Below are 26,460 nucleotides of genomic sequence, written 5' to 3' on the forward strand. Positions count from 1 at the left end.
GTGACATTAAATAAAATTATTTCACACGAATGTGATTCTATGCGCCTTTTTGATAGATTAAACTCTGCCAAATTAATTTGTGTCTTTATTCCTGCTTTTGTAGCTCAATTGGCAAAGCGTGTGCTAGCAACGCAAAGCTCGTGGGTTCGACTCCCGAGGAGCTCATACAAATAATGATATATACGTGTGCCTTAAATGGGAAATGGGTAAATGTTTATTCTCATAAAGCAAACAACAAATATGAACCTATTTTTATGTGCAATTTTTTTTAAGGCGAATCGCTCAGTTGAAAGTGTGATTCCTGATTGATCAGGGGTCTCTCACTCACTGAATGAAGGGGGCCATTTGACTGACGTGAGGTTCTCAATGAGCTCCCGTAAAGAAAAGGAACTTCAGTAACTTCAGGGAACAGAGGAGGGGCGTGTGAATGTAAGATGCTGTGAGTGAGAGAGGGAGAGAATTCCGCTGCAATGCAAGAGAATGAGTGGGATGACTATATTGAATGTCTCTGCGTTATAAATAACGGTTCTTCGCAATTGTATTCCTCACTACAGACAGCTTTTACAGCACTCTCGGCGTCATACCCTGCTGAGACCCCCGCGAGCTGCTGCTTTCATTCTGTAGTGACTATACTGTCTGCGTGCATACAATAAATACCTCTGCGTTTTGCAGTTTTTGGGGTTTATATAAAGTTACGGCTAACATACACTTCTAATACGTCTAATAGTAATATTGACCAGGAAAAGAGTTCGTTGGTAAACAGAAGGTAAAACAGGTAAACTCTCAACCCAGGTCTGAGTCATTGCATTGAACCAAACTCTAATTTAGCTGAAATCAAATATTCTCTATTTTAATGAAAATAACGCGTTTCTTGAATTATGTGTTGCTACTTGCGCCGGTTTATTCTTGAGCATGTTATCAGACATCGCCTTGAACTCCCGAGGTCATGGCAGAAGAAAGTTTCAGAATCTGAACCAATCGGCAAGTGGTCCCAGAACTTAAGTCCCTCCCTCCCGGACCAATCACAGTCCTCGTTGGTCAGAAGGATCCAACAACTCTACAACTCATAAAATGTTTCACCACTGATCGCCGTTTCAATTCACAACAACAAGTGTGTCAACAACAGCGGAACGCATCTCAGAGATTTATTTCCAAAACTGCTTTGAGAAACAAACAGCGACCTCAAACCTGGACATCTGTGATTAACTTCAGAAGAGTGGCGGCGACGTTTTGACTTTTGAAGTTGACTTTACGCGGTATCGCATCATCTCCGCTAAAGCGGTGATAGTTCAACAACTCGCTGACACTTGATCACAAGCGCGTCGACTTTGGATAACTCCACTTTTCCAGCAAGGACCCGTCGCATCCTTTCTACCTTTCTAGCAGAAATAACGGAGATATGACCGCATTTGCGGGTGGCATTTCCAGGATGATGCGCCCCACGCCACCCCAGAACTACCCGAGAGGAGGCTATTCCTTGGAGGGTAAGACGTTAGCATCTCTGGTTAACACAGCCTGAACTTGCAAGTGTCAAAAGTTTTACGATTTGTCCCTTAAACCGATTTATTTGTTTCTTCTTTTTTAAAAAGGAAACAAATGGCTTTGTTAAAGTTATTTGAAACATTTAAATAAATAATTTTAGTCCCAAAATAGCATGTAGTTGAACTTATTAAACACGCTTATGTTAGGCTATTATATTTGATAATAATGGATACTTTTTAAAACATATAAAACACTTTCGGGTTTTTTCATTTGGTTCATTCTGAAAACTTTATTATTAAAACATGTGTTACAGGATTGTAAATTAGCCTATAATCACTAATAATTTATAATCACAGTTTGACATATTATTATTAACCTACCTAACAGAAATAGAATGTATTCATATTTATCATCATAATAAAGATAATTAGGGTTCACGATTAATACTTGTAATATAGCTGTAGTGGTTTGTTGTTGTTTATGTTCTATTGATGTTAGATCACCTGTCTTACGTTTATCATTTTATGTGAACTTTTTTATATGCACTTTTAGCGTTATGAATTCGTTTTAGACAGTCTGACAAAGTGTCATTCAGTGATATAACCTTTTGCCTCTCATTGCCGCAGTCTCCACGCCGTTAGGTCAGGGCCGCGTGAACCAGCTCGGTGGAGTCTTCATAAACGGACGCCCTCTGCCCAATCACATCCGCCATAAGATAGTAGAGATGGCCCATCACGGAATACGGCCGTGCGTCATCTCCCGACAACTGCGCGTCTCCCACGGATGCGTGTCCAAAATTTTATGCAGGTACCAGGAGACCGGATCCATTCGGCCCGGTGCTATCGGTGGAAGCAAACCCAAGGTAGGACATCGTAGAGGCCATTTTATAATAGCCTACTCTGTGTATTAATAATTGTATTTAGAAAAGTTCACACCAGTCATATGAGAAACGGTCATAGTTTACGACCACAATTTTAGCATTGTGTACATTAAAAGACAGACTGGATGGTGCACGTTTTTAAAGTATTATAAAGGTTCTGCGCAGTACCTTAAATTCAGGAAATTATTTCTTTGCAAGCAACTATTTGGACAACAGAATTTTTAAGTTGTCTCGAAATTGCCGATTATTGCAGACCTACTTGGTGTTACATTATAGGTTCATCGTATTCATTTAAGGGCCTCAAAACAGTGCATATATTATTCCCTAAATAATTAAAGAATAAAAAGTTATGGTGAAATTGTAAAACTTTCTTTTATATCATCAGGTGTAAAACTGCTTTTGATTGTATTTGGGGCACTTTCAATAGCAGTGGATATTTACTGTTGTTTTATTAGAAGGACTTTTTATAGATTCATCAACAACAGATCGATGTTATGTATATTATGTTCTATTCCAATATGCAACGACAGCATACATTTAATTGTACAAAGCATTAAAAATATATAAAAAAATAAATATATCTTTTGAGGAAAATTCTGTAAACTTCATTACTATGTAGAAAATAATCTGAGATGAAACATATTATATTAATAAGTTAAAATGGTTTTGATAGCAGAGCACAACTCCCGATGTGGACAAGAAAATCGAAGAATACAAGAGAGTAAATCCAGGGATGTTCAGCTGGGAGATTCGGGATAAACTTCTGAAAGATGGAATCTGCGACCGAAACAACGTGCCTTCAGGTACTCAATAAAATATGGATTTTTTTCTGTGAATCTATCTGCTTTATAAGTTGCATGCTAAGATATTACTGCCCACACCTGTTGCTTAGGGAAAACAGATGACGTGTTTTCCAAAGCTGGTGGATGCACATTTACGCCCCATCGTGGCTTATTTCAAGCGTTAAAATAATATTCAAGCAATGCTTGTGGTTGCCCTGACAAGGCTTGTATCATTTTATAAAGGGTTTAATATTTTCCTCGCAGTAAGTTCCATCAGCCGCATGCTGCGCTGTAAATTTGGCGGAAACGGAGATGAGGATGAGGATGATGATGATGTTGAAAAAAGGGAGATCGAGGAAAACGAAAGAAGAACCAAACACAGCATCGACGGCATTCTCGGCGACAGATGTGAGTGTTAACTTTATTTCTGCACGCGATGAGCAAAACTTGTAGCCCTATTGGTATTTTTGGCGCTTTTTTTTGGCCTGTGTGTTAATAAGTTCATTCATTTTCTCGTTTTCATCTTCGTAAAATTCATGCAAACAAGTTTGAAAAATAGTCAAATTAAATAGTCCTATTCTACTGTTTTAATGGTAAAATAAGTAAGACATATCTATTCGTCTTTTTAGGACAAAATACGTCATAAATATATGCTATATTTAAAATGCTACGTATTTCAATGGCATAGACACGTTTACTGCGATTTAAAGTGGCATCCAAAGTTTTAGGTTGAATTTACATTTAAAATTAGGATGATTATTATTATTAGTGGAAGTAGTCGCAGCAGTAATAGTAGTATTGCTATTAGTAGGCTATTTTTATTATTATTATTATCAGTAATTTTATTATTATTATTATACATAATAATACTTTCTTCGTTCATTGCTTTTTTATCTTATTGGAATTCAGCACCAATACAGATTAACCTTTTAAAACGAGACGTTCCCGGAGTGTAACTGGCCGAATCAGTAAATCAAACATTTGTCCAAGAATAGCGTTCGCTTAAAGACGCTCCTGCAGTGCACAATCGGACACTTGAGGATGAACTTGGGAAACAAAAGCGAAAGAGTCCATGAGACTCACGCTTCAGTTTCCCCAGGACAAAGCTCGGCCTAGCAGTGGCTTGGTCCTGACAAAAGACTCCAAGCTTTTCAAAATTTGGAAAGAAAGGAAGAAAAAACGTTCCAACAAAAGACGCAGAGCGGACATTATGGACGGGCAATGAGAGATGAATTATTCAGGAATGACCGTAGTCCCGGCTCAGAAGTGTTTTATAGACTTCTAGACCTGAATAAAGTGACCATTTACCTAGATCATTTCTTGGAATTTTTTAACTTTCACCAACAAAATAAAACGTTCAGATAGGCGTTTACAATATTTCAGTATTGGGTGCTTAAAGTAGAAAATTGTTATGAGCAACTTGTCGATTGTTGTGAACATGAGTGTTTATGAATGAATTATTCGGATTTCCTTTTGTTTACTGTTGATAAATGATGCCATTAGAGATTTCTAATTTTAAAACTCCATAAAACAATCAACCGCAAATTACGACAATTCTATATCTATATATTCTATACCTGTATATTGCCCACAATGAGTTTCGCGTCCAAAGCTGTTTAATGAAACATAAGCGTCGCCGCATGAAAATAAAGCATTTAATAATGAATTTCACTAACGAAATTAAATTGGAAACACTCAAAACAGGGTGTCAAAATATCACTACGAGCTTTAACATCAACGCAGCAGATAGCCTTCAGGCATGTTGGAAAAGGGAGTTGTATATAATAACTTGGAAATTGATACAGGCAGCGCGTTCTTCTAACCCCCAACAGCCTGAAAGTTTGTTCTAGATGTCAAGTGGAGAGAATGCGCTCTGGATACGCGCTGCACTCTGCCCGCTCGGTTTGCCCCGCGTCATGGGCCGCGCTACAATTGGCTCACATTATACTCAGTCACTGCAATGAAAACCTTTTCTAGTAGATTAAATCGAGCCCTTTATTCGTCCCCACTTTCATCTCAGGACAAAAACCCGCCCCCTTCCTCTCTGCCCGGGGCGCGCATTCATTTCTCACTGCCCTTTTCGTTCCCTTTCCCGCACCGCCATCACGAATACAGATCAGTTGGTAATTAGTTTAACAAACGACTGTCGATATGTTTTTGTTTGCAGATAGTTTGATATGAACTTTGGAAACGCGCAGCCTTGCTCTGGCACGTGGACTCAGCAGAAATGCATTCCATGCAACTTTCTGGGGCTAAAAAGTCAGACGATTAAGATAAGACTTTAACAACAAGATGCTTTCTTTGTCACAAGTCCAGGTTGAGGAAAATCAGCTAGAGCAAAGTTACTCTAGTGTCTATATCAGCATTGAAAAAGAACAAAACAGTGAATGACAGAGAGAAAGCAGAAAGGAAAACAGTCTTTTCAAAGCAGGGTTAATGTTTTTGTTTTCCTAGAAGGATCAATCACCTCTGGCTTTTATTCACATGTAGATGTGTCTACATCATAAAACTCAATGAGTCCTGATCTCCATTGACACACTGTAAACTTCTCTCTCCATTCAATCTCTCTCTTCCGTTTGTTTGCTGTGGGTTGATTCCGCACTGGCTGTATTTCACTCTCTCCTCCCTGCTTGTGGGAGTTGTTGTTTTTTCCTTTTTGTTGCTCCGTTAAAATCTCAAAAGGGTGTTTTCAGAATTAAGAGGGTGTTCTCTAGCCAAATATTGATTAAGTACGTGTTTGCTGAGTCTATAGTTGTCGGGTAAGAGGGGTGTGTTGGCTCCGGGCCCCTGCTCCCTCAAAACCTATTGTTGGGCCCCTTAAAGGCTTGAGATCAAAGCGAGGACTCCTTCAGATTTATTTGTCTGGGAAAAGGCAGTGTAGAGGACTATTGCTTGCTAATGCTGGATCACTTGGAATACACCTTAAAAGTTGCTTTTAAAAATTTGAGGGTGCTCGAAGCTGTTTTATGGACACTAGGAAAGTGAAATCTTTGATTTCGTTTTTTATTTATTTTGTTTATTTTTGATTACAGATATTTTTTTAGAAGTGGTTACCTATAAAATAGTATGTTTTTTTTAAAATAGAATCAATTAGAAAATTTTGGCTATAGCATGATTGATAAAACACTGCTCGTGATAATCGAATTGATGCATTGAAAACCTAAACTCGTTTTGAAAGAATGGCTGAAGTTCCAGCAACCAGCGCACCTTTCGGTCCATCCGTCCGAGATGAGCGAATCGATTAAAGCCAGGCTCCCCTCCTTTTCCCTATACTATTAACTTTGGAAAAACTGACAATCCTCGAGCCTCATTTAGCTAATTAAAAGTAACTAAAGTCATCAAAGAGCCACGGCCCCTCTCTCACAGACTCTCATTCACGGCAGGCGAAAAAGAAAACTCAGAAATACAAACAGTCAAAGGGATCAAGTTTTTTTGAAAGGGAGTCCCGTTGAGGCCAATTGAATAAGCTTAGTGCTTTGAGACGTGCCATGGTGAACGCAGTCAACATGTAATAATTAGTTTCATTGAGCAGCATTCCAACAATCTGCTGCTTTTCTCCTGGCCTCATTGTATCCCAGCAGGCCAATAGCCAGGAGGACAGAGAGAATCAAGCAATGACAACGCATGAAAGAATCAGCTGCCTTTGTCCAAGAGAGCAAGGAAGACTTTGTTTGTGTAAATAAAATAGGGCTTTTGCCTGCTTTGCTGACTGGATGGATACTCAATAGAAAAGGGGGGTGCGAAGAGAAAAAAAGAGCGGATGAGCAGGAATATACATTTGCGTGACATGAGCTTAAACGGATATTTTGGTGCCTTTTATTTACTTGTTTTTTTCGTATAACCACTGAACTGTCTAAAATATTCATCCAAAATTACACCACAAAGAGGCGATTGTGGCTATATTTAGTTTGATTTGTAAATGCTTATTTGATGTTTTTGTGTGCTGGAGAATGACATCTCTCTGATCAATAAACAAGGGCCCTTCTCTCCCTGCTGGAATTGTTCTCAGTCGTGATTCCAGGGCCCTGCGGGATTTGAGATGAGTAGTCATCCGCCCTCTGTTCATCAGAACGAACAATCTTTGTGCTTCCGACGCTTTCAGTTTTTCTGTGTTACACATCTTCAGACTAATTAAACATTTATACTTACTATTAAACCAAACGTCCTGTTTTGCTTTTTTGGCTATGTGCAGCATTTTTTGCATTTGCACATAGGGAAATGTATGATCGGAAATCGTTTCAGCGTGATTCGTCATTCTGTTTGGAACAGAACAACATGCACGCACACGGTCACACCAAGCTTATCTCCAAATGAATGCCGCCTGTATGCTTCATTAGCTCTGCTTTCCACGCTGGCACCAGCATTGTGATCCTCAAATATTAATTCAAAGAACAATTAATGAATGCAAACCATCTTTGAAGTCGGGGGTACGGGGTCGAACCCGGTCCGGCCCCTGCCAACTGATGGACTCCTCTTCCAGTCCTCTCCTCTGAAAGACGGTTTGAAGTGTCTCAAAGAAAAAGTGAGCAATAGAAGGTCAATGAGAATAGGGGCTCCTCACAGAATAGAGTGCTCTGTTTTCTTGGAAGTGTTTGAGGGAGTGAAACACTGGCAAAGGAGGTATGAAAAGGAGGGGAAAGGAAAGGTCGAGGGTTTCAGGGGCCTTGCCATAAAGCCGCACAATGAGGCAGTTAATTGAGAAAAGCTAGACAGTGTTGTCAATCACTTAACTTGAAGAACTTCACTTCTCAACTGCCAAATGATTCCAGAGAGAGAGAGTCACGTAATGTGAATCTGTAAGAAATTATAGCAGAAAAATGTCGAAATGTGCTGTGAATGTTGTCCTGTTGTTTTGGTGACTCCAACTTCTACAATAGATCATTGTTAGCTCGTGATTTCGACTTCATCCAAGCTACACATGCAGAACTTTCACGTACGGCAGAAATCTTCCTTTCCAGCTCTAATATGCAATTTCTGATTTGTTTTCAGACAAAAATAATTTAGGTTCAGTTTTGGAGAGTTTACAAAAGACTGCTGGCATCAGCGACTGGAACTTTTTAACATACTCCAACTGTTGCCTGTATGTAGCTTGTGCACTGGGTTTGAGGGGGAGATTTAAAGGGATAGTTCAGTCATAAATAAAAAAAATTCCCCCTTTTAAAGCCTTTAAGAATGTCTTTTAGTTTTTTGGAATGTTTTTTGTCCAACAACGGAAGTCTGATTTCAGCATTCTTCATAATATCTTCTTTTGTGTTCTGCAAAAGATAATGAACCAAAGCTATACTATTTTTCAAAACTCTAAAGTTTGGTTATTTGGTCTTATTTTATTCGAAAGAGAGAGTCAGGGTTGTCAGCCCTCTTTCGTACCCCAAGAAGGGTGAGCTGTTCTGGGCAGGGTCAAGGGGGAGTCCTGGGTCATTGACTGTGCAAACTCTCGCTCTGTTGGAAGTGCGGGTTAAAATAATTTGTTTGTTCAGTTTGACAGGTAACGGGGTCTCTATGACGGTCAATAAATGCAAAACGAAGAAGACAAAGGCAATATGTTTGTAAATGGTCATGTTATGAAGCATTTACTTATGAAAATCAGGAACTTGCAATCTGATTTGCTACAGGAAATGAGTAGCAAAGTTTTACTGCCTTAAATTGATCTTTTAGCTAAAAAATAAGCTTTGAAGACTAGTTTTGAAAAAACACATTGAAACAAAACATATATTTTAAAGCTCGCATTTTTAATTTTCTAACATCCATTTCGTGAATTTTTGTTTAACAGGAAGTGTGTTAAATCATCCATGGTCACGTATGATTATAAAAAAGTAAATTTCTCAAGTGATCTAAGGTCATAATCTACACTTTATATGTCACTTGTTGTATGTGTAGTATGTGATCTACCTAACCTGTACTTTCTCAATGTTTGCATGTTCCTCTTAGAATTTTTGGTAGGAGATCGTCTGCCAAGATCATAAATATAATATAATGTCAATATAATGCACGCTCTTCTATTTAAGAGCATGTGGTGTGTGTTCCTGTGGTGCGATCGCTGCGTGGGTGCTGAGTTTTGGCTTTGTCCTGTTGTTGGGAGTGTTTCCATGCTGCAATATGCACCTCTTTTCCGTTCCGACATCATAAGCAATGCATGCTGGGAACCCATAATGCCCCAGCATCCCTCCTTTATGGTCCCCGTGTCCCTTTCCAATGACAGATCTTAACGTATAGCTTTCTAATGCACAGAACAACAGATTGCGTCTTCTTGTAAGTGACCGTATCAGATGGTAATGCCACGGTACCCTGATGCTGTATGATATTTGTATACCTTGTGTAATTTTAATGATGTTAAGGTTTTCCTTTCCGGGGTCAACTTGAAATAATGATGATTTGGCCCGAAATTGTACAGTAGATGCGTTGGTTGAGTGATGCCATGAATTCACTTATATGATACGCATTTGGCAGACGCTTTTGTCCAAAGCAATTTAAGCTACATCATGTTTTGGTCAGAACGTACAAAACGCAAATATGTTTTGTCTCTCGCTTGGTCTCTCTCTTTTTCCTCGTACCTCTCGTTCTCTCTTTCTCTCGGGGCAGCTGCTGGGGTCGTGGCTCTTTAGCGAGTTGAGTGACTCCCCGCTCCTCCCTCTTAACAAAATGCCAACCCCAGATGGAGTCGCCATCGTTCCGTTAACCATTCTTCTCGCTGCATCTGCCGGGATTCTATATACTCCTTAATTCACTCACCAGTGGCTGGCCGGGGCGAGGACTGAAAGGGCCAGCACTCCTCCACTCCGCAAATAAATGCTTCATTTGTCTCTTCTCTCCTTTGTTTTGTTTGGGGAACACATGTCATGAGCTCAATTACCCGACCATTTAACAGCCCCCGAGGAGGAGAAGAGTCTTCCCTACCAGGAGCTATAAACTGCCCAGATGGTCGTGTGTGGACCGGGGCTCTCTCGCTCCAGCATCCCTCTGCGTTTACTCTCACTTTATCTATCTGTGTTTTGTTGCGTTTGGCTGCGTCTTTGTTTCTCAAAGCTTGCCAAAGTTTGTGTCAGTACCCAAGCGCCTGAACTTACCAGGTGTTTTCTGACTTTGGTGTAGAAAAGTAAAATATAAGAAGTTTCAGTTGTTTCTTTGAGAGCATTTAGATAAAAAAAAACGTTTTAGATGGAAGTAATCTCACGTTTCCTTAGGATAAAATGTCTGGAAATGTGGTTGAATTGGAACAGTTTTCTTTCTTGATTTCTAAATTAAACAAATTCTTAGATTCTTAAAGTCAGCAAACATGCTTTGGATCGATTTCTCTGCAGACTTTTTTTTCGCGTCATTTTGCCTTCTGTTTTTCCACCTTCTCATGTTTGCTTTTGATTAACGCTAGAATTCAGCACATTCCCTTTAAGTTCCTTCAGCAGAGTGATCATCTCTCTATCGCCCTCTCTCTCTCTCTCTCTCTCTCTCTCTCTCTCTCTCTCATTCTCTTTCTCTCTCAATTTGGGACTGCAGGTTTGTGGGGTTTGTGTGTGTGAATGGAATATGAATCCTGAGACATGGTTTGCTGTGCAGACTAATGTCCACCAAATTATTGCTATAATTTTACCCAGGCACTAAAAAAAAATGTTATGACGCATAACTACAGTACAAACTTACAAATTAACAATACTATTGTTGTGCATTGCAATGCAATATTCAACAATCAAAAAATGGTTTCGTTAATCGCAACATTATTTAAATTATTATTATAATTCTCAATGTATTATTACATTTCTTAATAATTGAATTAAATTCCCAAATTGTAAAAATCTCTTAAATTTAAATCATACTAAAATAATCTAATTGAATTTGACAATGTTTAAGATTTCATGAAGACAAAGTATTCAAATCGTATCATTTTTTAGACATTCACATTCATGTTTATATTCATGTTCATGGGCTTATATCATTCAATTAATTTGGGTAATGTCTTTACTGTTTTATTAGGGAAGTATTTTTTGTTTTTGTTTCAATGAATATTTTGATGGTAAAAGACATAGAGATGCAGAGTGGAGGAGTGGAGATAGATGTGGGAGCTGTCGGTGGTATATTGAAGTCAGGTATGCTTTAGGAAGCGGACACAGTGTGAGATTCCTGTCCTGCTGAAGTTGTGATGGACAACATCTCTCTGAATGCTTTGGGTTTGTCACTGTCTCCAGATTTTTCTCCAGTTTTTGATACCAGATCATACGTTGGTGGGACATTTCTTCTAGAAATTACGTTACAGAACTTCTCTGCCATCCTTGGCAAAGCCTTTTAAGGCATTTGTAAAGTGAAAAAGGATTTGCATCTTATAGCAGAATTCAATTTCTTTATCAAAATGTAAGAAAAGCATCTGGTTTCATTGTTTTAGTTGCAAAATATTTTTCTTATGTATAAATGAAATAAGATGGAATAAAAATTCAAGCAAATTTAGTTTTATATGTTTAAAATTTTAGGATCATTTAGCAGATGCTTTTATCCAACGGAATTATCTGTGGCTATCTAAGGTTGCAGGGTGGATTTGCTTTATGATGTTAGGTCCATTTCTCCAATCGGGCGAGAGGACATTTGTTGAAATGAAAACCATGGATCTTTAACCTTCATGTCATTGCTTCATCAGTCATGAAGTTAAGAAAAACAAGCGATTAATAAATGATATATTTGCGAAAGTTGCCTGTTTAGCGTACGTCAGTGCTCTAAATGGACATGATGGACGAGAGTTCATCTTAAAGTAGAATCAGTATTCCCACACCCCACTTTAGTCACCAAAGTGGTCCCCCAGGTGCCATTGAGCGATGCCCCCCCTCTTCTGTATGGTCCCCCCACCTTCACCCCCCTCCACCTCTGTAACCCCCTGGCCATGGAGAAGGAAAGGGTTTGGGGGCGGCCCCCCGCTGTTCCCCTGCGGAGCCCCCATTGCCCTGCGTCCAGCCCTCATTGTGCCCACCTCCCTCCCCCCGCCCCCTGCCAGGCAGGTGACAGGGGCTTCAATGCTGCCCGGACCGAGCTCATGGAACATACAGATGGAGCGTGGAAATCAGACTCCAAAGAGCTCAGTCACCATTCCCACTAAACAGGCCAACAAAAGATCAGGCCAAATAACTCCCCGAGAGAGAGAGAGAGAGAGAGAGAGAGAGACAGAGAGAGAATGCCAAATGCAACAGTGTAATTTAGAGATTGCGGTTTGTAGCATCAGACTTTTTTTTGCTGTGCTAACTAATAAAATCAACTTTGAAACTTAAAGATGAAGAAAAAACCTTTTTGCTTGCAACTTGGTAATGTGATGTTGCTTAAAGAACCTTACACACATATAGACATATTGTTTTCTTTCTTGGATGAATGTCTTTTTTGTGTTCACTATTTCTGATTTGTTTGCCAGATTTAAGTCTAGAAAGGTTTGGATAGTAGAGATGAAACAAGAACTTTTGACTTCATTTCCTCAAAGCTGATTATTACAGCCGCTGTCTGCTGAAAATAGCTCAGACTTTTGGGGAAAATAGCATGTAAAGAGACGTCTCTGTCATGCTTGAGAGTGGATAAGTGGAAAAGGACAGCCTTGTCTTTCTCTATTCTTTCCAAGTCCTGTGAGATGCCTGGAGTGATGCACGTTGGCAGCGGGCAGAAGCCTTTCCTGTGTGGCTCCAGGATTCGGGCGGCCCCAGTGAATACAAAATTGTCTGCTTTGCGTGACTGTTTTAATTTAACCTTTAAAGCTGGCACTGTCTTTTCTCTCATTTGCTTCTTTGCTCAAAGATACATACACCTGCATTTCTGTGTCCAAATGCATAAGTGTTTTGTCCACGAAATCTAGCAATCTGTGGTTGGCAGCTGCAATATTTTTCATAAGACTAAAATACAAATTCAGTAAGAACATTTCCAGATTGTATGTAAACAGTTTGTGGAACTAGCCCCCTTATGGATTATTTTGTTGTACTTAAAGGGACAGTTCAACCCAAAAGGAAAATGTTGTCATCATTTACTCATGCTCATGTCATTATAGACCAGCATGGCTTTCTTTCTTCTGCAGAACTCAAAAGACGAGATTTGAAGAACGTTGGTAACCAAACAACATTGGCCTCCGTTGACTTCCTTTATATGAACACAAAACCACAGAGACATTTCTCAAAATATAATTTCCTCTGTAGTGCATAAAAAGAGCAAACAGTATCAGTAAATCGAGGCTTCAAACTCGATATTTCATATTGCGCTCCGCGGCAACATTTTGGTGGGACGACGTCTGGGCGTCTTTTTTTGCGTTTTGTGTTCTAAAGCATATGGGGGTTAATACGAGTGAATAGGAGAAAGGAGATGGCTAGCGTCAGACGAAGCAGATGTGGCGTTGGCGAGTTCTGGACGGGGCCTTTCGAAGCGTATTACTGGACAATAGCAGACTGTCACGCTAGTTTGAGGAGGCTAATCATTTGATAGGGTCCCCCCTCCTCTGGGTACAGATTCCCTGAGCTTTCCTCCACGCACACTAACATTCTCTTCTGCTGAATTAGCTATGAAAGAACCTCTCGCCCTGCCTTACTTCAGCTGAAATAACATCCAAAATAATACCTGCGTATGAGAGACTGCATGTCTGTGTGTTTGTGTGTGTACGCTGAATGATGGGGGAGAGACACTGTCTTTTAGATTGAATCAAGCGGAAACTAAATAACAGTGTGCAATATTTTGATGACATCACAAGGCTAAAATCGAACAAATTCTTTAAACCAGTTTTCTTGCAGATTTCTCTTTTTTCATTATAGTGCATTTGAATCTGGCACATAGATATGAAGTGGTAGTTAAACAGTGCTTGAATTGAATCATGTCTTAAAGGGGTCCCCGCCATTTTGAGGTACCTGACAAGTCGCCTACAAATAGACGTAATAGACTTAATTATTTATAAATAATATTTTTATTAGCCTATTTAAACAAAGTATTTGGATGACCCCTCTCTATTCTTTAACCTCTTATAGGGGGTTGTCCCGGATCCCCCCAGCCCCCCCCCCCCCCCCAATCTGAGCACTGTATTTAAGTTTGTTTCAGTCAAAAACATTTTGGAGTGCCTTGCACGTCAAAAACATGGAATTCATCTTTCTAAAGCTTAGAATTGAAGTGATTTCTAGAGAGACTTCTAAAACAAACAGTAAGCCGTGTTTAGTATGTATTGATTTATAAATAACGTGATTATGTTGTGTTTCACTCACAGCGAGTCACTCAGACGAGGGCTCCGATGTGGATTCAGAACCGGGTTTGCCACTGAAGAGAAAGCAGCGACGCAGTCGGACCACCTTCACGGCTGAGCAGCTGGAGGAGCTAGAGAGAGCTTTTGAACGCACACACTACCCCGACATCTACACTAGAGAAGAGCTCGCGCAGAGAGCCAAACTCACAGAGGCACGAGTGCAGGTAAACACACAAACCCTCTGTCTAATCTCTGAATCTGTTTTGAGTTTCCAGTACTCAAATACGGCTCAGAACAGTTCACACTGGCCCTTTTTAATCCTTGTGTCGTTCAAAAACAAATCCACACACACGCTCTCTCAAAAGTCACGTTACCAGTGAAATAACTGTGCATGTAAATGTGGTTTGTAGCGGGAGGTTAAATTTACCCGCATTGCGCCCCTGCCCTAAAGTCACATGGCAAACACACAGGGCTCTTTGTGCCACGTCTGACCTCTTGTTTTTACCCTAGAATTTCTTTTTTTAATGCAGAAAGACCCCAAAACAGAAACGTTTAATGAAGTCCATTATTAAGTCCTCTTAACCCAATTAAACTGGAACCCGTGACATGATATCATCGTTTTTATAATGAACACAGATGTTTCCATTTCTGTCAGACCAAATTAGCTTCAAGCCAATGAATACACAAAGAGTGTCTGTGTGTGTTTAGATACTAAGCCGACACACGCAGACAAACCACAGAGAGACCACTTTATTGTAGACAATGACAAATTGATCTTTTATAAGGATGGCTTTTTATAATCCGTACATATTTTGGAGATTGAAATGTCTTTTTTTTATTTGCAAATTTTGGATGTGACAATAATGTATGTCGTGTTGCAGGTGTGGTTTAGTAACAGAAGAGCACGTTGGAGGAAGCAGGCAGGAGCCAATCAGCTCCTGGCATTTAATCACCTGATTCCTGGTGGTTTCCCGCCGTCTGCGATGTCGAGTCTGCAGCCGTATCAGCTCGCGGACAGCCCTTATCCTCCTTCATCTATTTCACAAGGTGAGAACTATCTTAATTCGACAGTAAAAACTTTTATAACATGGTTTTTAGTTATTTAAATAGCTTTCGACAAACCAGGTTTGCTGTGATGAGTCATGTGACCAAATTTAAATGTAATGACAGAACATGGCGAATTACATACAAGGGGACCCGCGGTAGATAGAAATAGCTCATTCTAAGGTAATAAAAACACAACGCTTCACTGTGTAGGCTTATGTATAAGACATAGCTATGTATATTATATTGCATTTCTATCAATATCTCCTCCCAAAAATGACACACTGGACCTTTAAAATGACCTCACGTCCTCAATGTACAATTACTTTTCTAAATTTAGCTATTTTTTAAAGCACATCTCAAATTTATTTTGTCTCTTTTGTGTCTTTTCTTCTCTCTCTTTCTCTCAATAGTGTCTGAACAGCCGAGCACAGTGCATCGGCCTCAACCTCTTCCTCCCACCTCAGTGCATCAAACCGGGCTTAGCAGTGGACCGGGGGTCCAGGAGGGGAGTTCGGCCTACTGCCTCTCCTCAGGACGTCACGGCTTCTCTGGTTACTCGGATGGCTACGTGACCGCGGCGGGCCACGCAAACCCAGTTAACCCCACCATCAGCAACGGCATCCCATCACAGGTTAGTCTACCTCTCTCCCGTCACTTATCCCTTATATATTGACCAGTTGCCATCATTTCCTACATTCAACATACAACAATAGAGAAAGCATGAGTTGTGGTTTCTGGCCGAGAATGGCTTATGTTCAAGTAACTCTTATTACACAAAACATTAAATTGCATTTTAAATTTATTGTAAATGGACAGTCAAAGCAGGTTGAGCAATCCCACCTTGTATTTTTGTTTTCTGGATCGGAGAACCATCCAATGTGATACAGAAGGTGTGATGGGGGAGAAATGATGGAAATAAGAACTGAAAGACAATTATTTGTGATTACACACTCATCAGCTGTTATCTGTCAGCTCGCCTGCTGCGCACGACAGGCTAACAAGCAGAAAATGAGCTCCTAAGTGCCCGAAAGCATCCGGCTGTTAAAGATGACTGTCTGGTACCGTCCTTCTTTGGCTGGAGAAAGCAGAACCTGAACGCTGCATGATACAGATAAACAACATTAAAGAGAGATGGACAGAGAGTAGGACAGACACATCGAGATAGATTGATACAGACACGGAGGGTGCCCTGGGGTTTCGAGGCAGAGAACAATATTGAGAACAGATCTATAGGTTATGGGATTTTTTTAAATGGAGGGGAAATGATGCAAAGCAGCAGTCCTGGTGAAATACAAACTCTTATTTATTCTCCCATATTTTGTTCAACCTCACGTTATCCCAGATGTAATTCACTTTCTTTCTTAAGGAAAACACAAATTAATAATTGCATTATTGTAATATCATGTTATCTATCTGAGAATGTTGATGCTTAAAGCACATATTATGTCCATTATTAGAGTAATCCAAACTACTTCAGTGAGTTAATATTCTCTGGCAATAAATGAGATTAGAATTTATATTAATAATATTTAAATTTGGTGCTCCTTTTTGTCATTAACAAAGCTGGATATCCTTAAATATTCATATTAATAATCAATATTAAACATTTGAATATATGATATGATATGATAGTAGTAATATGTACTAATATGCAATAATCACGATTTGAAGTTATCGGTGCTCTATTTGGTGCTCTTTTATGTTTTTTATATAGCAGAATAAGCTAAAATATGAATAAGAAAACAACAGAAACACACCGCACACAGGACACAACACACAACACAATATACTTTTACGTCTATTTTGATGCTCGTGAAGTAACGTATTGGAGAATAGTCATTTTGGCTTGAACTATTCATTTAGAGACATAAACTCATTTTTAGTTCATGATTTGATGAATATTTTAAACGTACAATCATTATGAAATGAAAGCTCCTCTCCGTTCGCCACTTTCTAATAGCATGGGTTTGGCCCTGCATGCAGTAATTAAAGCGTGCAAAGTTATTTAACATGACGCACTAATTGAAGTGTGTCTAATGGAAATGCCCCCAGCAGCAGGGTTTGTAATCACAACCAATTCTTGGTCATTAAGGCAACATTCCTCTGGCAGGAATGACTTTGAGGTCAGGTAACTCTCGCACCATCACTCGATCTGCTATTGCCATTAGTGTGTGTGTGTGCGTAACCTGGGACGGGGTCGGTCAGTGGCGCTCTGTTGTTGAAGGGCAGGGATTCTCATCTCCACGACGATAGTGGAACGTCTGGGATTGTAATTATGGGATGTTCCAGACTCTTAATTGATTGGAATGGGAGAATTTACTCTCTGTAATGCGCTGTGTAATTTATGCAAATGAGACACTTTGTTGGCTAATTGTTTGAATTATGTATTTATCTGGGGTGTAAAATTAGCCCGGGATTTGACTGCGTTAGGGTGTGATGTTCCTCTCAGATTGTTTTGTAATTTGTTGGAAAGAAAAATTGCAATTATTTTACAAAAATTTTACTTTTATGTTTGTTTTCAACGATACGTTTGGCTCAACCGTAATATATATTAATTAAATGGCTCAGTTGGTAAAGTATTGTGTCAGCAACGAAAAAGGTCCAATCTCAAGGAACACCTACTGATGATAAAATGTATAGATGTCTGCCAAATGCATGTACATTAAAAACATTAAAAAAAAGAAGTATAGATAACATCCCACACATATGGCTCTTTTAAAAAATATTTTTTCTGTTCAAACATTATTTAGAAAATGTATCAGCGTATCTTAAGCTCAGCAGAACGTGGGCTGGCTTATCCCTCAGGTTTGGCCGGACAGCTGCGCACATGCATGGCGCTGGCTGGGTGAATGTTTTATGAGGAAGCTTTTTGTCAACAACTCCTGTCTGTGGTCTCACGATGGAAAGAACATTTTAGCTTTCACCTCACATGTCGCAGAGTCCGGGCCCCCCACCGGGAGGTGAACGAGAGAGTTTAACCTCCATGTGCTTTTCATTTGTTAAGCATCACACATCACCGTGTGACTCGCACATGTGCTGTCGTACATTATATTACAGAGCGTGTGAATGTCGAGCGATCTGCAAGGTGGGAAAAAACACCTGAAAATGTGTGAGAGGGGTTAGGGCTTTTATCTCTGCCAGGAATCCGGAAAGGAATTTCATGGCCCTTCACACACACATGCACACCATGAGGACTATACTCTGTTTTATGTAAAGCTAGTCATCATTTTTATAGATGAACCTCATTTCAATAGGAAAAAACTACTTTTTCCGAGAGGTTTGATGGGATGTAGTTTATGGGGACAGTATGCAAAACTTTCTTTATATCTGATATCTCCGTTTACATGCTGTGCCCCTCTATTTCTATTGGATTTTAGAATCAAATCCTGATGAAAAGTTTTTCTTCACTATAGCTTTTCTTATTTTCTTTTTTTTTCACCTGGCCATGTTCGTTTCCCAAACACACAGAATTGTTTTTAGGAAAATATAAACCGGGCGGAGAAATACGGCCCCTCTTGGCTGACTCCACCTCATCTCTGGCTGCACTGGCTAACAGGTTAAAAGAAACCATGTGTCCTATTGGACGAGGAATGATTTGACTCCGGACAGAGCCAGTGGGCGGGTCCGTCGGTGTGCGGGAGATTTTTCTGGGTCGGGCTGGTTTCTATTAATGATTAGAAGATGGAGGGAAATGAGTATGTGAGCTAACAGACACCGATGGCACACTCATGCCCTGCACCCATCTGTCTTTCACTGCTGAGATTTTAATACGGGTGGCCAGAGACGCTGTGTGAGATCTTGAGAGAGCGGTCGTTGAATCGGTTTGCACTCACAGTGGGTTGTAATGTTGCTAGTGTTCAGATTGCCAGTATAAACCACCGTAGAAATTAATGATTTTTATAACCTAGCAAGGCTTTCAAATGACTTTTCCACATGCTATTTCTCTTCTCTCAGGTGATGGGATTATTGAATCCGGGTGGAGTTCCCCATCAGCCCCAGAGCGATTTTGCTCTCTCTCCCCTGACGGGCGGTTTGGAACCCAGTACGGGCATGGCTCCCAGCTGCCACTCCTCCCAGAGACTGGAGGCTTTGCCAGGTCTGCCCAGCATGCCAACGCTGCCCAGCTCTCAATCCTACTGCCCAGGCAGCTACAGTTCACCTGGGTATAGTGTGGACCACGTGGCATCTTACCAATACAGCCAATACGGGCAGAGCAAGGTAAATACAGACAGAGAGAGTGGATGTGTTTGTGTGTAGAAGTGTGTTATTTTCCCAGCCAAATCTATATACTTAAAAAATTTTTATGTTTTATTTTGGTTGTGGGGACGATGAAATGATTTATATAAAAAAATAAAGATTGCAAAGTAATTAAGTAAAAAATAACTCATAGAAATAGTGTAGTGCCTTATAACTACAAATGTTTTTAATTATAATAATAATAATAATTTACACCTTTAATAACACCATAATGTTCCTATAGTAATATTTTAACATAAATTGTGTTAAGTTCTGTTGATAAATATATGTAAAATACTGTTTCTTAAAGGCTATATAATATTCAAACATTAACCACATCGTAAAACATAAATTCTCTTTACAAAAATCTGTACAAAACCTTTAGCAAATGGCTTTATCTGTTGACAATGAAAAAAGTTCAGGCAACACTACCTAAAGTCTATTTCCTGTTAATGGGATGTCTGAGTTATTGTCACGCTACTGAAAGATGTTAAGTTAGCAGCATTGCCGCTTTAAATTAGTTACACCCCAATACTGCACAAGTCAGACTTGAACTTTTGTGGCCCACATGAGCACCAGCTGAGAGCAGCTCAACTTATAGAAGGCCGGGCCAACCGAAAGGCCACTGCTTCGACTGTGGTCTCTGTTTTAAATTAATTCCGTTTTGATGGGTATTATTTTCAGTGGACTTTGCATCTCATCTATACATCTGAAACGAAATCATCAGGTAGTTGTAATTCGTCTGACCCGCCACAGGTAAACGCTGCCGTGGTTTAGGATGCTTAGCTCGTGACCTTTCACAACCCTGTGAGATGAGCCTGCTCATCAGATCCAGGAATCCATCAGCCAGCCATGTAATGAGCCTTGAGTAACAAAGATATCATTCACGATACACGCGTACATGAAGGTTGAAACGAGAGGAGAAGCCATCTCAGAATATGTTTGACAGAGGAGGGGAGGGAGGGGGACTGAATGGCGAGTGCCCAATCCAGGACTGCATCTTGATATCATTAATTTACTGGGGTCCGCACCCCATAAGCACAGAGCTGGGGGTCCGTGGGGGAGTTAGTGGGGGTCTCGTTTAGGAGTAGAATGGCCTGTGGCAGGCAGATATTAGAACCATGTGTTTCAGACAGGGGTCAGATCTGTAGTGGCTGTTGATCATTGACTCTCATCCATACCGAATTAAATATAGAACAGCTCTTTTAGTTTTCCTCTGTCTTTCCCCTCTCATTTTCCCTTTAACTGTCATCTTTTTAGTAGAGTTGGCGTGCACTGGCTCTGTATTTTTCAAGAGCTGTCTTGTGTGTCATTTTTCTTTTGGCAAAGCCGGTATATATTCATACTTTTCGCAGTTTCATTCAAAGGAATATCAACCTTTCTGTCAGATAAATGTGGCTGAAATATTTACTCAAAATAGTAATAGAAATTTTAAGTTATTGTCGAACCTTTCTTTTGTTGTTTTTGTTAAACTGTATTATATTGACCTTAACCATTTAAAGATTTATAAAAAGAAAAATTGAAACCAATTATACATTGTTTAATTGATAATATTATTAATTTGAATATAGAAGCATTGATTATATTTCTGATTTTGATGTTTTTTCTAAGCTTGTGCATTGCACTTTCAATGCACAAGAAGGTCACCATGTATTTTTTAAATGCACGGTTATCGTGACCAAAAATCCTAATAATAATATCACACCATGTGATGTTTTTTAATGCTATAGGTCAAATTCATTTTAATTTTGTATTTTAGTTTGGTCAATGAATCACACTCAAAATACAATGTAGGGAGGCAGAGAGAGAGAGTTTGTAAACATTGTGACTTAAATGGGTGATGAATAGTTTACTATATATTTGAGGAATTAAAGTGATATCGCTATTCATGGTTTTTAATATCAAGATTATTGACAAGACAGGTATATTATGACACATTTAAATCCGCTGGAAAAAAAAAATTTGTTTCTCTGTATTAAATATTTTATAGTTGCCACTATTCTCCTAAACTTACATACATTTTTAAAACTTTATCTTAAAGAATGGTTCTCCTTTTAGTTTTTCTTGGTGTAATTTGGTCTGTAAGAGTATGTAAACTCCTGGTTATAAAACTCTACATATCTGCCTCTCTTTCTCTCTCTCAGGTGCCTTTCATTATCTGAAGCTCAGCATTGATTGAATGCAAAACGACAGGAAGGAGAAGATGAGAACTATGGATGGTCTGACTGTAAACTCCTGCACTTGAGCTCTCCTTCACCTCTTGAATGTTTGACCAAAATGACCGTCCGTCCTCAAACGCCCACTCCTCACTCGGTGGAAAAGCCACAGCGGACCTATATCACACAGCTGGGTCCAAATGTGCAACTAAGTTGTTTTTAAAAGGGGGATCGTGTGTAGGGTCATGTCGGGCTGGTTTTGGAACCAGGACTGATGTGGTGGTGGGCGAGTTTGATTTTATGTGGACAATTTGGAGCTTAATGAAAAATCCTCCATCCACCCCATTTTGGTGAACGGTATCAGACAGCGAAAGTACAACCTCCTTCTTGTAGATCATCGAGCACGAGAAGGACAAAGGGAAAAATGAAAGGAAATAAAAAGGACAAATGAATAAATCAAAGACTGTGCATATTGAATGGCAGGGAAATGTGTTACTTAAACTGTGTGATCAGCTGTCCAGTGACGGACGCACTTTAGTGGCTAGTCTCCATTGCAACAACTCGACAGTGACACAAGTAACATTTTTGATTGGCTATATTTTGGTCATAAGGGCTCAGAAAAGACAGACTTTCAGACTTTTCCATTGTTAAATAAGTGAAACCTCTTCATGTTCAGCACAAAGCTCTCAGGTTCTCTTTTTCGAGAGAGAGAGAGAGAGAGAGAGAGAGAGAGAGAGAGACTTGTGTGGAATGCACTCTAGTGTCTAATGGTATTTTAGTCGTTTCAGAGAGATAGAGAGAGTGAACAAATGAGTGTTACCGTCCGTCCAGATAGACCATTACTACCAGTTCACTCCCAATATAATATACTACCCTAAAGCTTACTGCATTCACAGTATACAATTGTTTTAGATACATGAAGCAGTGCATTGGCCAACACGTTTAATTTGACAGCTGCCATCCATTGATCACCATTTTCCATTTGGTGGAATCAAAAGGAAGTCAGATCAAATAGTTAGTCAAGATATTAAAATGCAGCTGACCTTCAGTTCATTTGTGACACCGGAAACATATGGCCGAGTCGGCAGCCTTGCATTCTGGTGGTAGGCTATGAAAGCACTGTACTGTTCTGAACATAGAGAAACACGGGACTACAAAGAAGTAACGCAAAGAAAGTGCAATACATACTCAATACCTCATTAACACTCATCTCACTTGCTCACAAATCTGATCTGTTCGTAAACTCCATGCGTTCTTTATGTACTCTTATTTTTTCCATGAAAGAAAAGATTCCAGTGTTCGTTAATGTATTTGTCTGCTCATTTACGATAGACGCGAGCATGTTTCTTTCACCTTGAGGTTTGTGTGTTCTGTCTGTGCACCGCAAACGCTCACCTGCCTTCAGATCTTAAGAATTTGAACAGTTATTTTTTACCTTGTTGTTTTACATTTTTTGGTTTATGACTGCTTATAATTGTTAATGGATAATGTGTCAAATGCAGCACTATTTACTATTTATAAGAAAAAAATAAATGAATGCATTCAATCTTGTGTGTTTTAGTATTTTTTTAGAGCTGTCATAACTTTAGTTTCCTTTATTATCTGTTTGCAGGAGTAACAATTTGCATTATTTGTGTCGGGTTGTATAAAATGTGGTTGTAGGATATCAAATCAGCATCACAGTGAAGAACTACTATCAGCTTTGCTTCAAAGAGCGGGTTTACAAATATCCTCAGTTTAATAAACACTCTTTGTTGATTTAGTCCATTTATCCAGGGAGCTCTTAACAGGGTTAATGACTAAAACAGAACACTGTAAACTGACCAATCACAACAGAGAGAGAGAGAGAGAGAGAGAGAGAGAGAGAGAGAGAGAGAGAGAGAGAGAGAGAGAGAGAGAGAGAGATAGCTGATGTTTCACACACAATCTTTTTATTTTTTATTTCTTTCTGTCTTAAGTACCCCAAGAACCCCATTAGAAGTGCTTGAGTAGCTCATTATTATTAATATGATTTATAAAGCAACTTGCATTGTTATAGACTCACAATTTATATGAGAATTAGCTGGTACAGTTCCATATTATTTTGTTCTTTTTCTCCAAAAGTGATGTTAATGCATTAAATAGGAAAAAATACTATACGTTTATACAGCTTTGAAACGATTTGAGTAATAAAACGTACTATTCATTCAGTAATTTTTCTATAGTGATTTTTCAAGCGCTATTTAAAAACAAATTCTTCAATTTACTTTATACTTTTACAATCTGGCGATGGCTACTGCCACTAACTGTCTGCTTTCCCCTCTCTCTCTCCCTCTCTTTCTCGCTCTCTCACTTGTCCAGCATGGAGCCTGGTGTCAGACACAATAACATATACTGGAGACAACTTAACCTTTGACCCTTTGCACTCTTTGAAATCAGCGGACAATCATAGCATAGCTGACAGGGCAGGAGTTACTCCCCCACATCATTTTGAGACTGACACTGAAAGCAGAGAGAAACTACAAAACCACAGACACAACATGAAAGACAAGAGACTGTTTCTCGCATTAACAAACGACATGGAATTCAGTCAGGTGAATCTCACCGATCTCACATAAACATGCAAAGGTTCAAGATACAGTTCAGCCACATTTCGCTAATGTCCTCCATTCTAGAAGTGGTTCTTGACGGGTGATAAATGTCTCAAAAAACAACCCAGAGGACATTTTTTATTGCTCAGAGGATGATATTTCATAGCTCAGGAGATTTGATCGCGTTCTGCACAGTGTTTCCTGTTCCAGTGTCAACTTAGTCTCTGATGTTTCTCCTAAAATATATTTTTCGTAACTATTTCAAACAAGGCTTTGTCAAGCCATCACTTGGTCAAACTGTTATGTTTTTCTTAACTTCTTGATTTTCATAGATTTTTTTATATCTCTTTGCATTTTAAATCCATTTCTATACAATTTAGTTTGCAATTCTGCACACTGTTTGCAACTTCAATTCAATTCTTGTTAAAGGAAAGTCATTTATTTGGAAGTTAAAATGCTCTCTCAGTCTCAAGTCAGTTCTGAATGGTGCTTGCGGTAAACAATATTGTTGGCATTAGAGTGGTGGTACTTCAACGCAAAAGAAATGCTAAAGTCTATCATGGCAGAGAGATAACAAATGGGTACATAGCGTTCCTTTCCAAGTGTGTAAACTTGCTCTCATTTCCTCTCTCTCTCTCTCTCTCTCTCTCTCTTACTTTGGTCAGGCCATATCTCATACTATACATGCGCAGGATTTTCACATTCAACCATGTGGGACCACCTCACAGCTACATTGGATAAACTTCCAATTCCCTGACATGACATTTGAGGAGAAATGTGTAATGGTTACTGTTTTCAGAGAGTTTGGTAGTTTGGTCCAAGATTGATTCTTTAACATTTGGACTGATCTGAGGCCCAACAGTCAAGTTTTTCTACAAATTTTGAAGAAATTAACTTTGGACATTAACTTTTTTTCCATTCCGAATTTATGATTGACATCTTGGAGCGAATGCACAACTTCTGAACAGCAAGGATAATCGATCCAGTGCTGCTCTGCAGTTCATTATCTACACCTTACATCAGTACCTGAAAGTCTGTGAAATAATCAGCGAGGTTTGTGAAGCATATGTGTGTGTTTGTGAACAACTTCTAAACTTGTTTTCAGCATGCTGAGATCAAGGTGAGAGAATCATTTTGATCTGTAAACAGCTACAAATGTAATTTTGTGAAAATTGGTTGGCTATAGGTGGGGCTACAATGAACCAAACAATCCTAGAACTACTGACAAAGTGACGACAAGTCATTCTGAAGGAAATCGAACAGAACCAAAATGCGACCCAAGAAAATGCTACAACAACAGTCCTGTCCTTGACAACGGCACCCTCAAAACAACCAGACAATCCTACGACAATGCCTGCTTCTACATTCTGTTTGTCATGTTATTCTATTCTTTCCTGGCTCTTACCCTGTTAAAAGGTTTTGTTCAACAGGATAAAACCAAGAAGGATCCGTATGAAGAGTTCATCGCTCCCACAGACTCTCCTGAGAAAAATACAAGGAAGGCCCAGTCACTGAAAAAGAAGATGAATACAGCATCTAAGCAAGAAGGCCCAAGACCATGTTAATACCCTTAACATTGGCTATTTGGTGCAACAAAAATATAAATATTGGATTGAATTATTACCATTTAAACCTTTTGTGCTGCTATTGGCCATTTTTTATATAGTGAGATCAGCTGATTCTCTCTCAGTGACCCCTGCAGGCAAAGTTACAAGCAATTGCAAGGTGAATTTACAAATTAACAAAGTCGACCCTGTAATTACATTTGTTTTGACAAAATCAGAATTAGGAAGTAAGTTAATACGATGTGCGCTCGTTTTTTTTATGTGGAGAGGTTAGATTTAATCAAGCAGAAGGCTGAAAGCAGGGATGCGGAGCGGGGAACGGCCGCGCATGCGATTTGATCCGTACAGAACGCGGCGAAAAATGCGCTCGTCTAATTTCAACCTCCCGCTGACCCCGTGTGATCTTACTTCAGGACGCATGGAACCTTAGACTTTATCGGTACTGTGAATTAACGTCAATTGCATCTAGCAAGGATGGCGGGGGATGCCTTTAATGAGAACATACGCTTTTCATTTTGACGACATTCTGCCGGCCAGCTCATGAAAGCCAGATTGTAGAGAGAGGGTGCAAG

The 26,460-nt window shown here is 39.5% G+C and overlaps 1 protein-coding gene across 1 annotated transcript; it reads left to right on the top strand.

Moving 5' to 3' along the window:
- Positions 1-1,399: 1,399 nt before the first annotated feature.
- On the top strand, positions 1,400-25,888 carry pax3a (paired box 3a; the record flags this gene model as incomplete). Its single annotated transcript, XM_079453648.1, has 10 exons — positions 1,400-1,484; positions 2,109-2,344; positions 3,036-3,165; positions 3,409-3,552; positions 14,339-14,538; positions 15,196-15,361; positions 15,772-15,992; positions 19,316-19,579; positions 25,429-25,443; positions 25,754-25,888. 10 exons carry the CDS (start codon positions 1,400-1,402, stop codon positions 25,886-25,888), a joined length of 1,596 nt encoding a protein of 531 aa, XP_079309774.1.
- Between the last annotated feature and the right edge of the window lie 572 nt (positions 25,889-26,460).

This window comes from Barbatula barbatula (genome assembly GCF_947034865.1).
Source record: "Barbatula barbatula genome assembly, chromosome: 3".
In the NCBI taxonomy this organism is placed as follows: domain Eukaryota; kingdom Metazoa; phylum Chordata; class Actinopteri; order Cypriniformes; family Nemacheilidae; genus Barbatula; species Barbatula barbatula.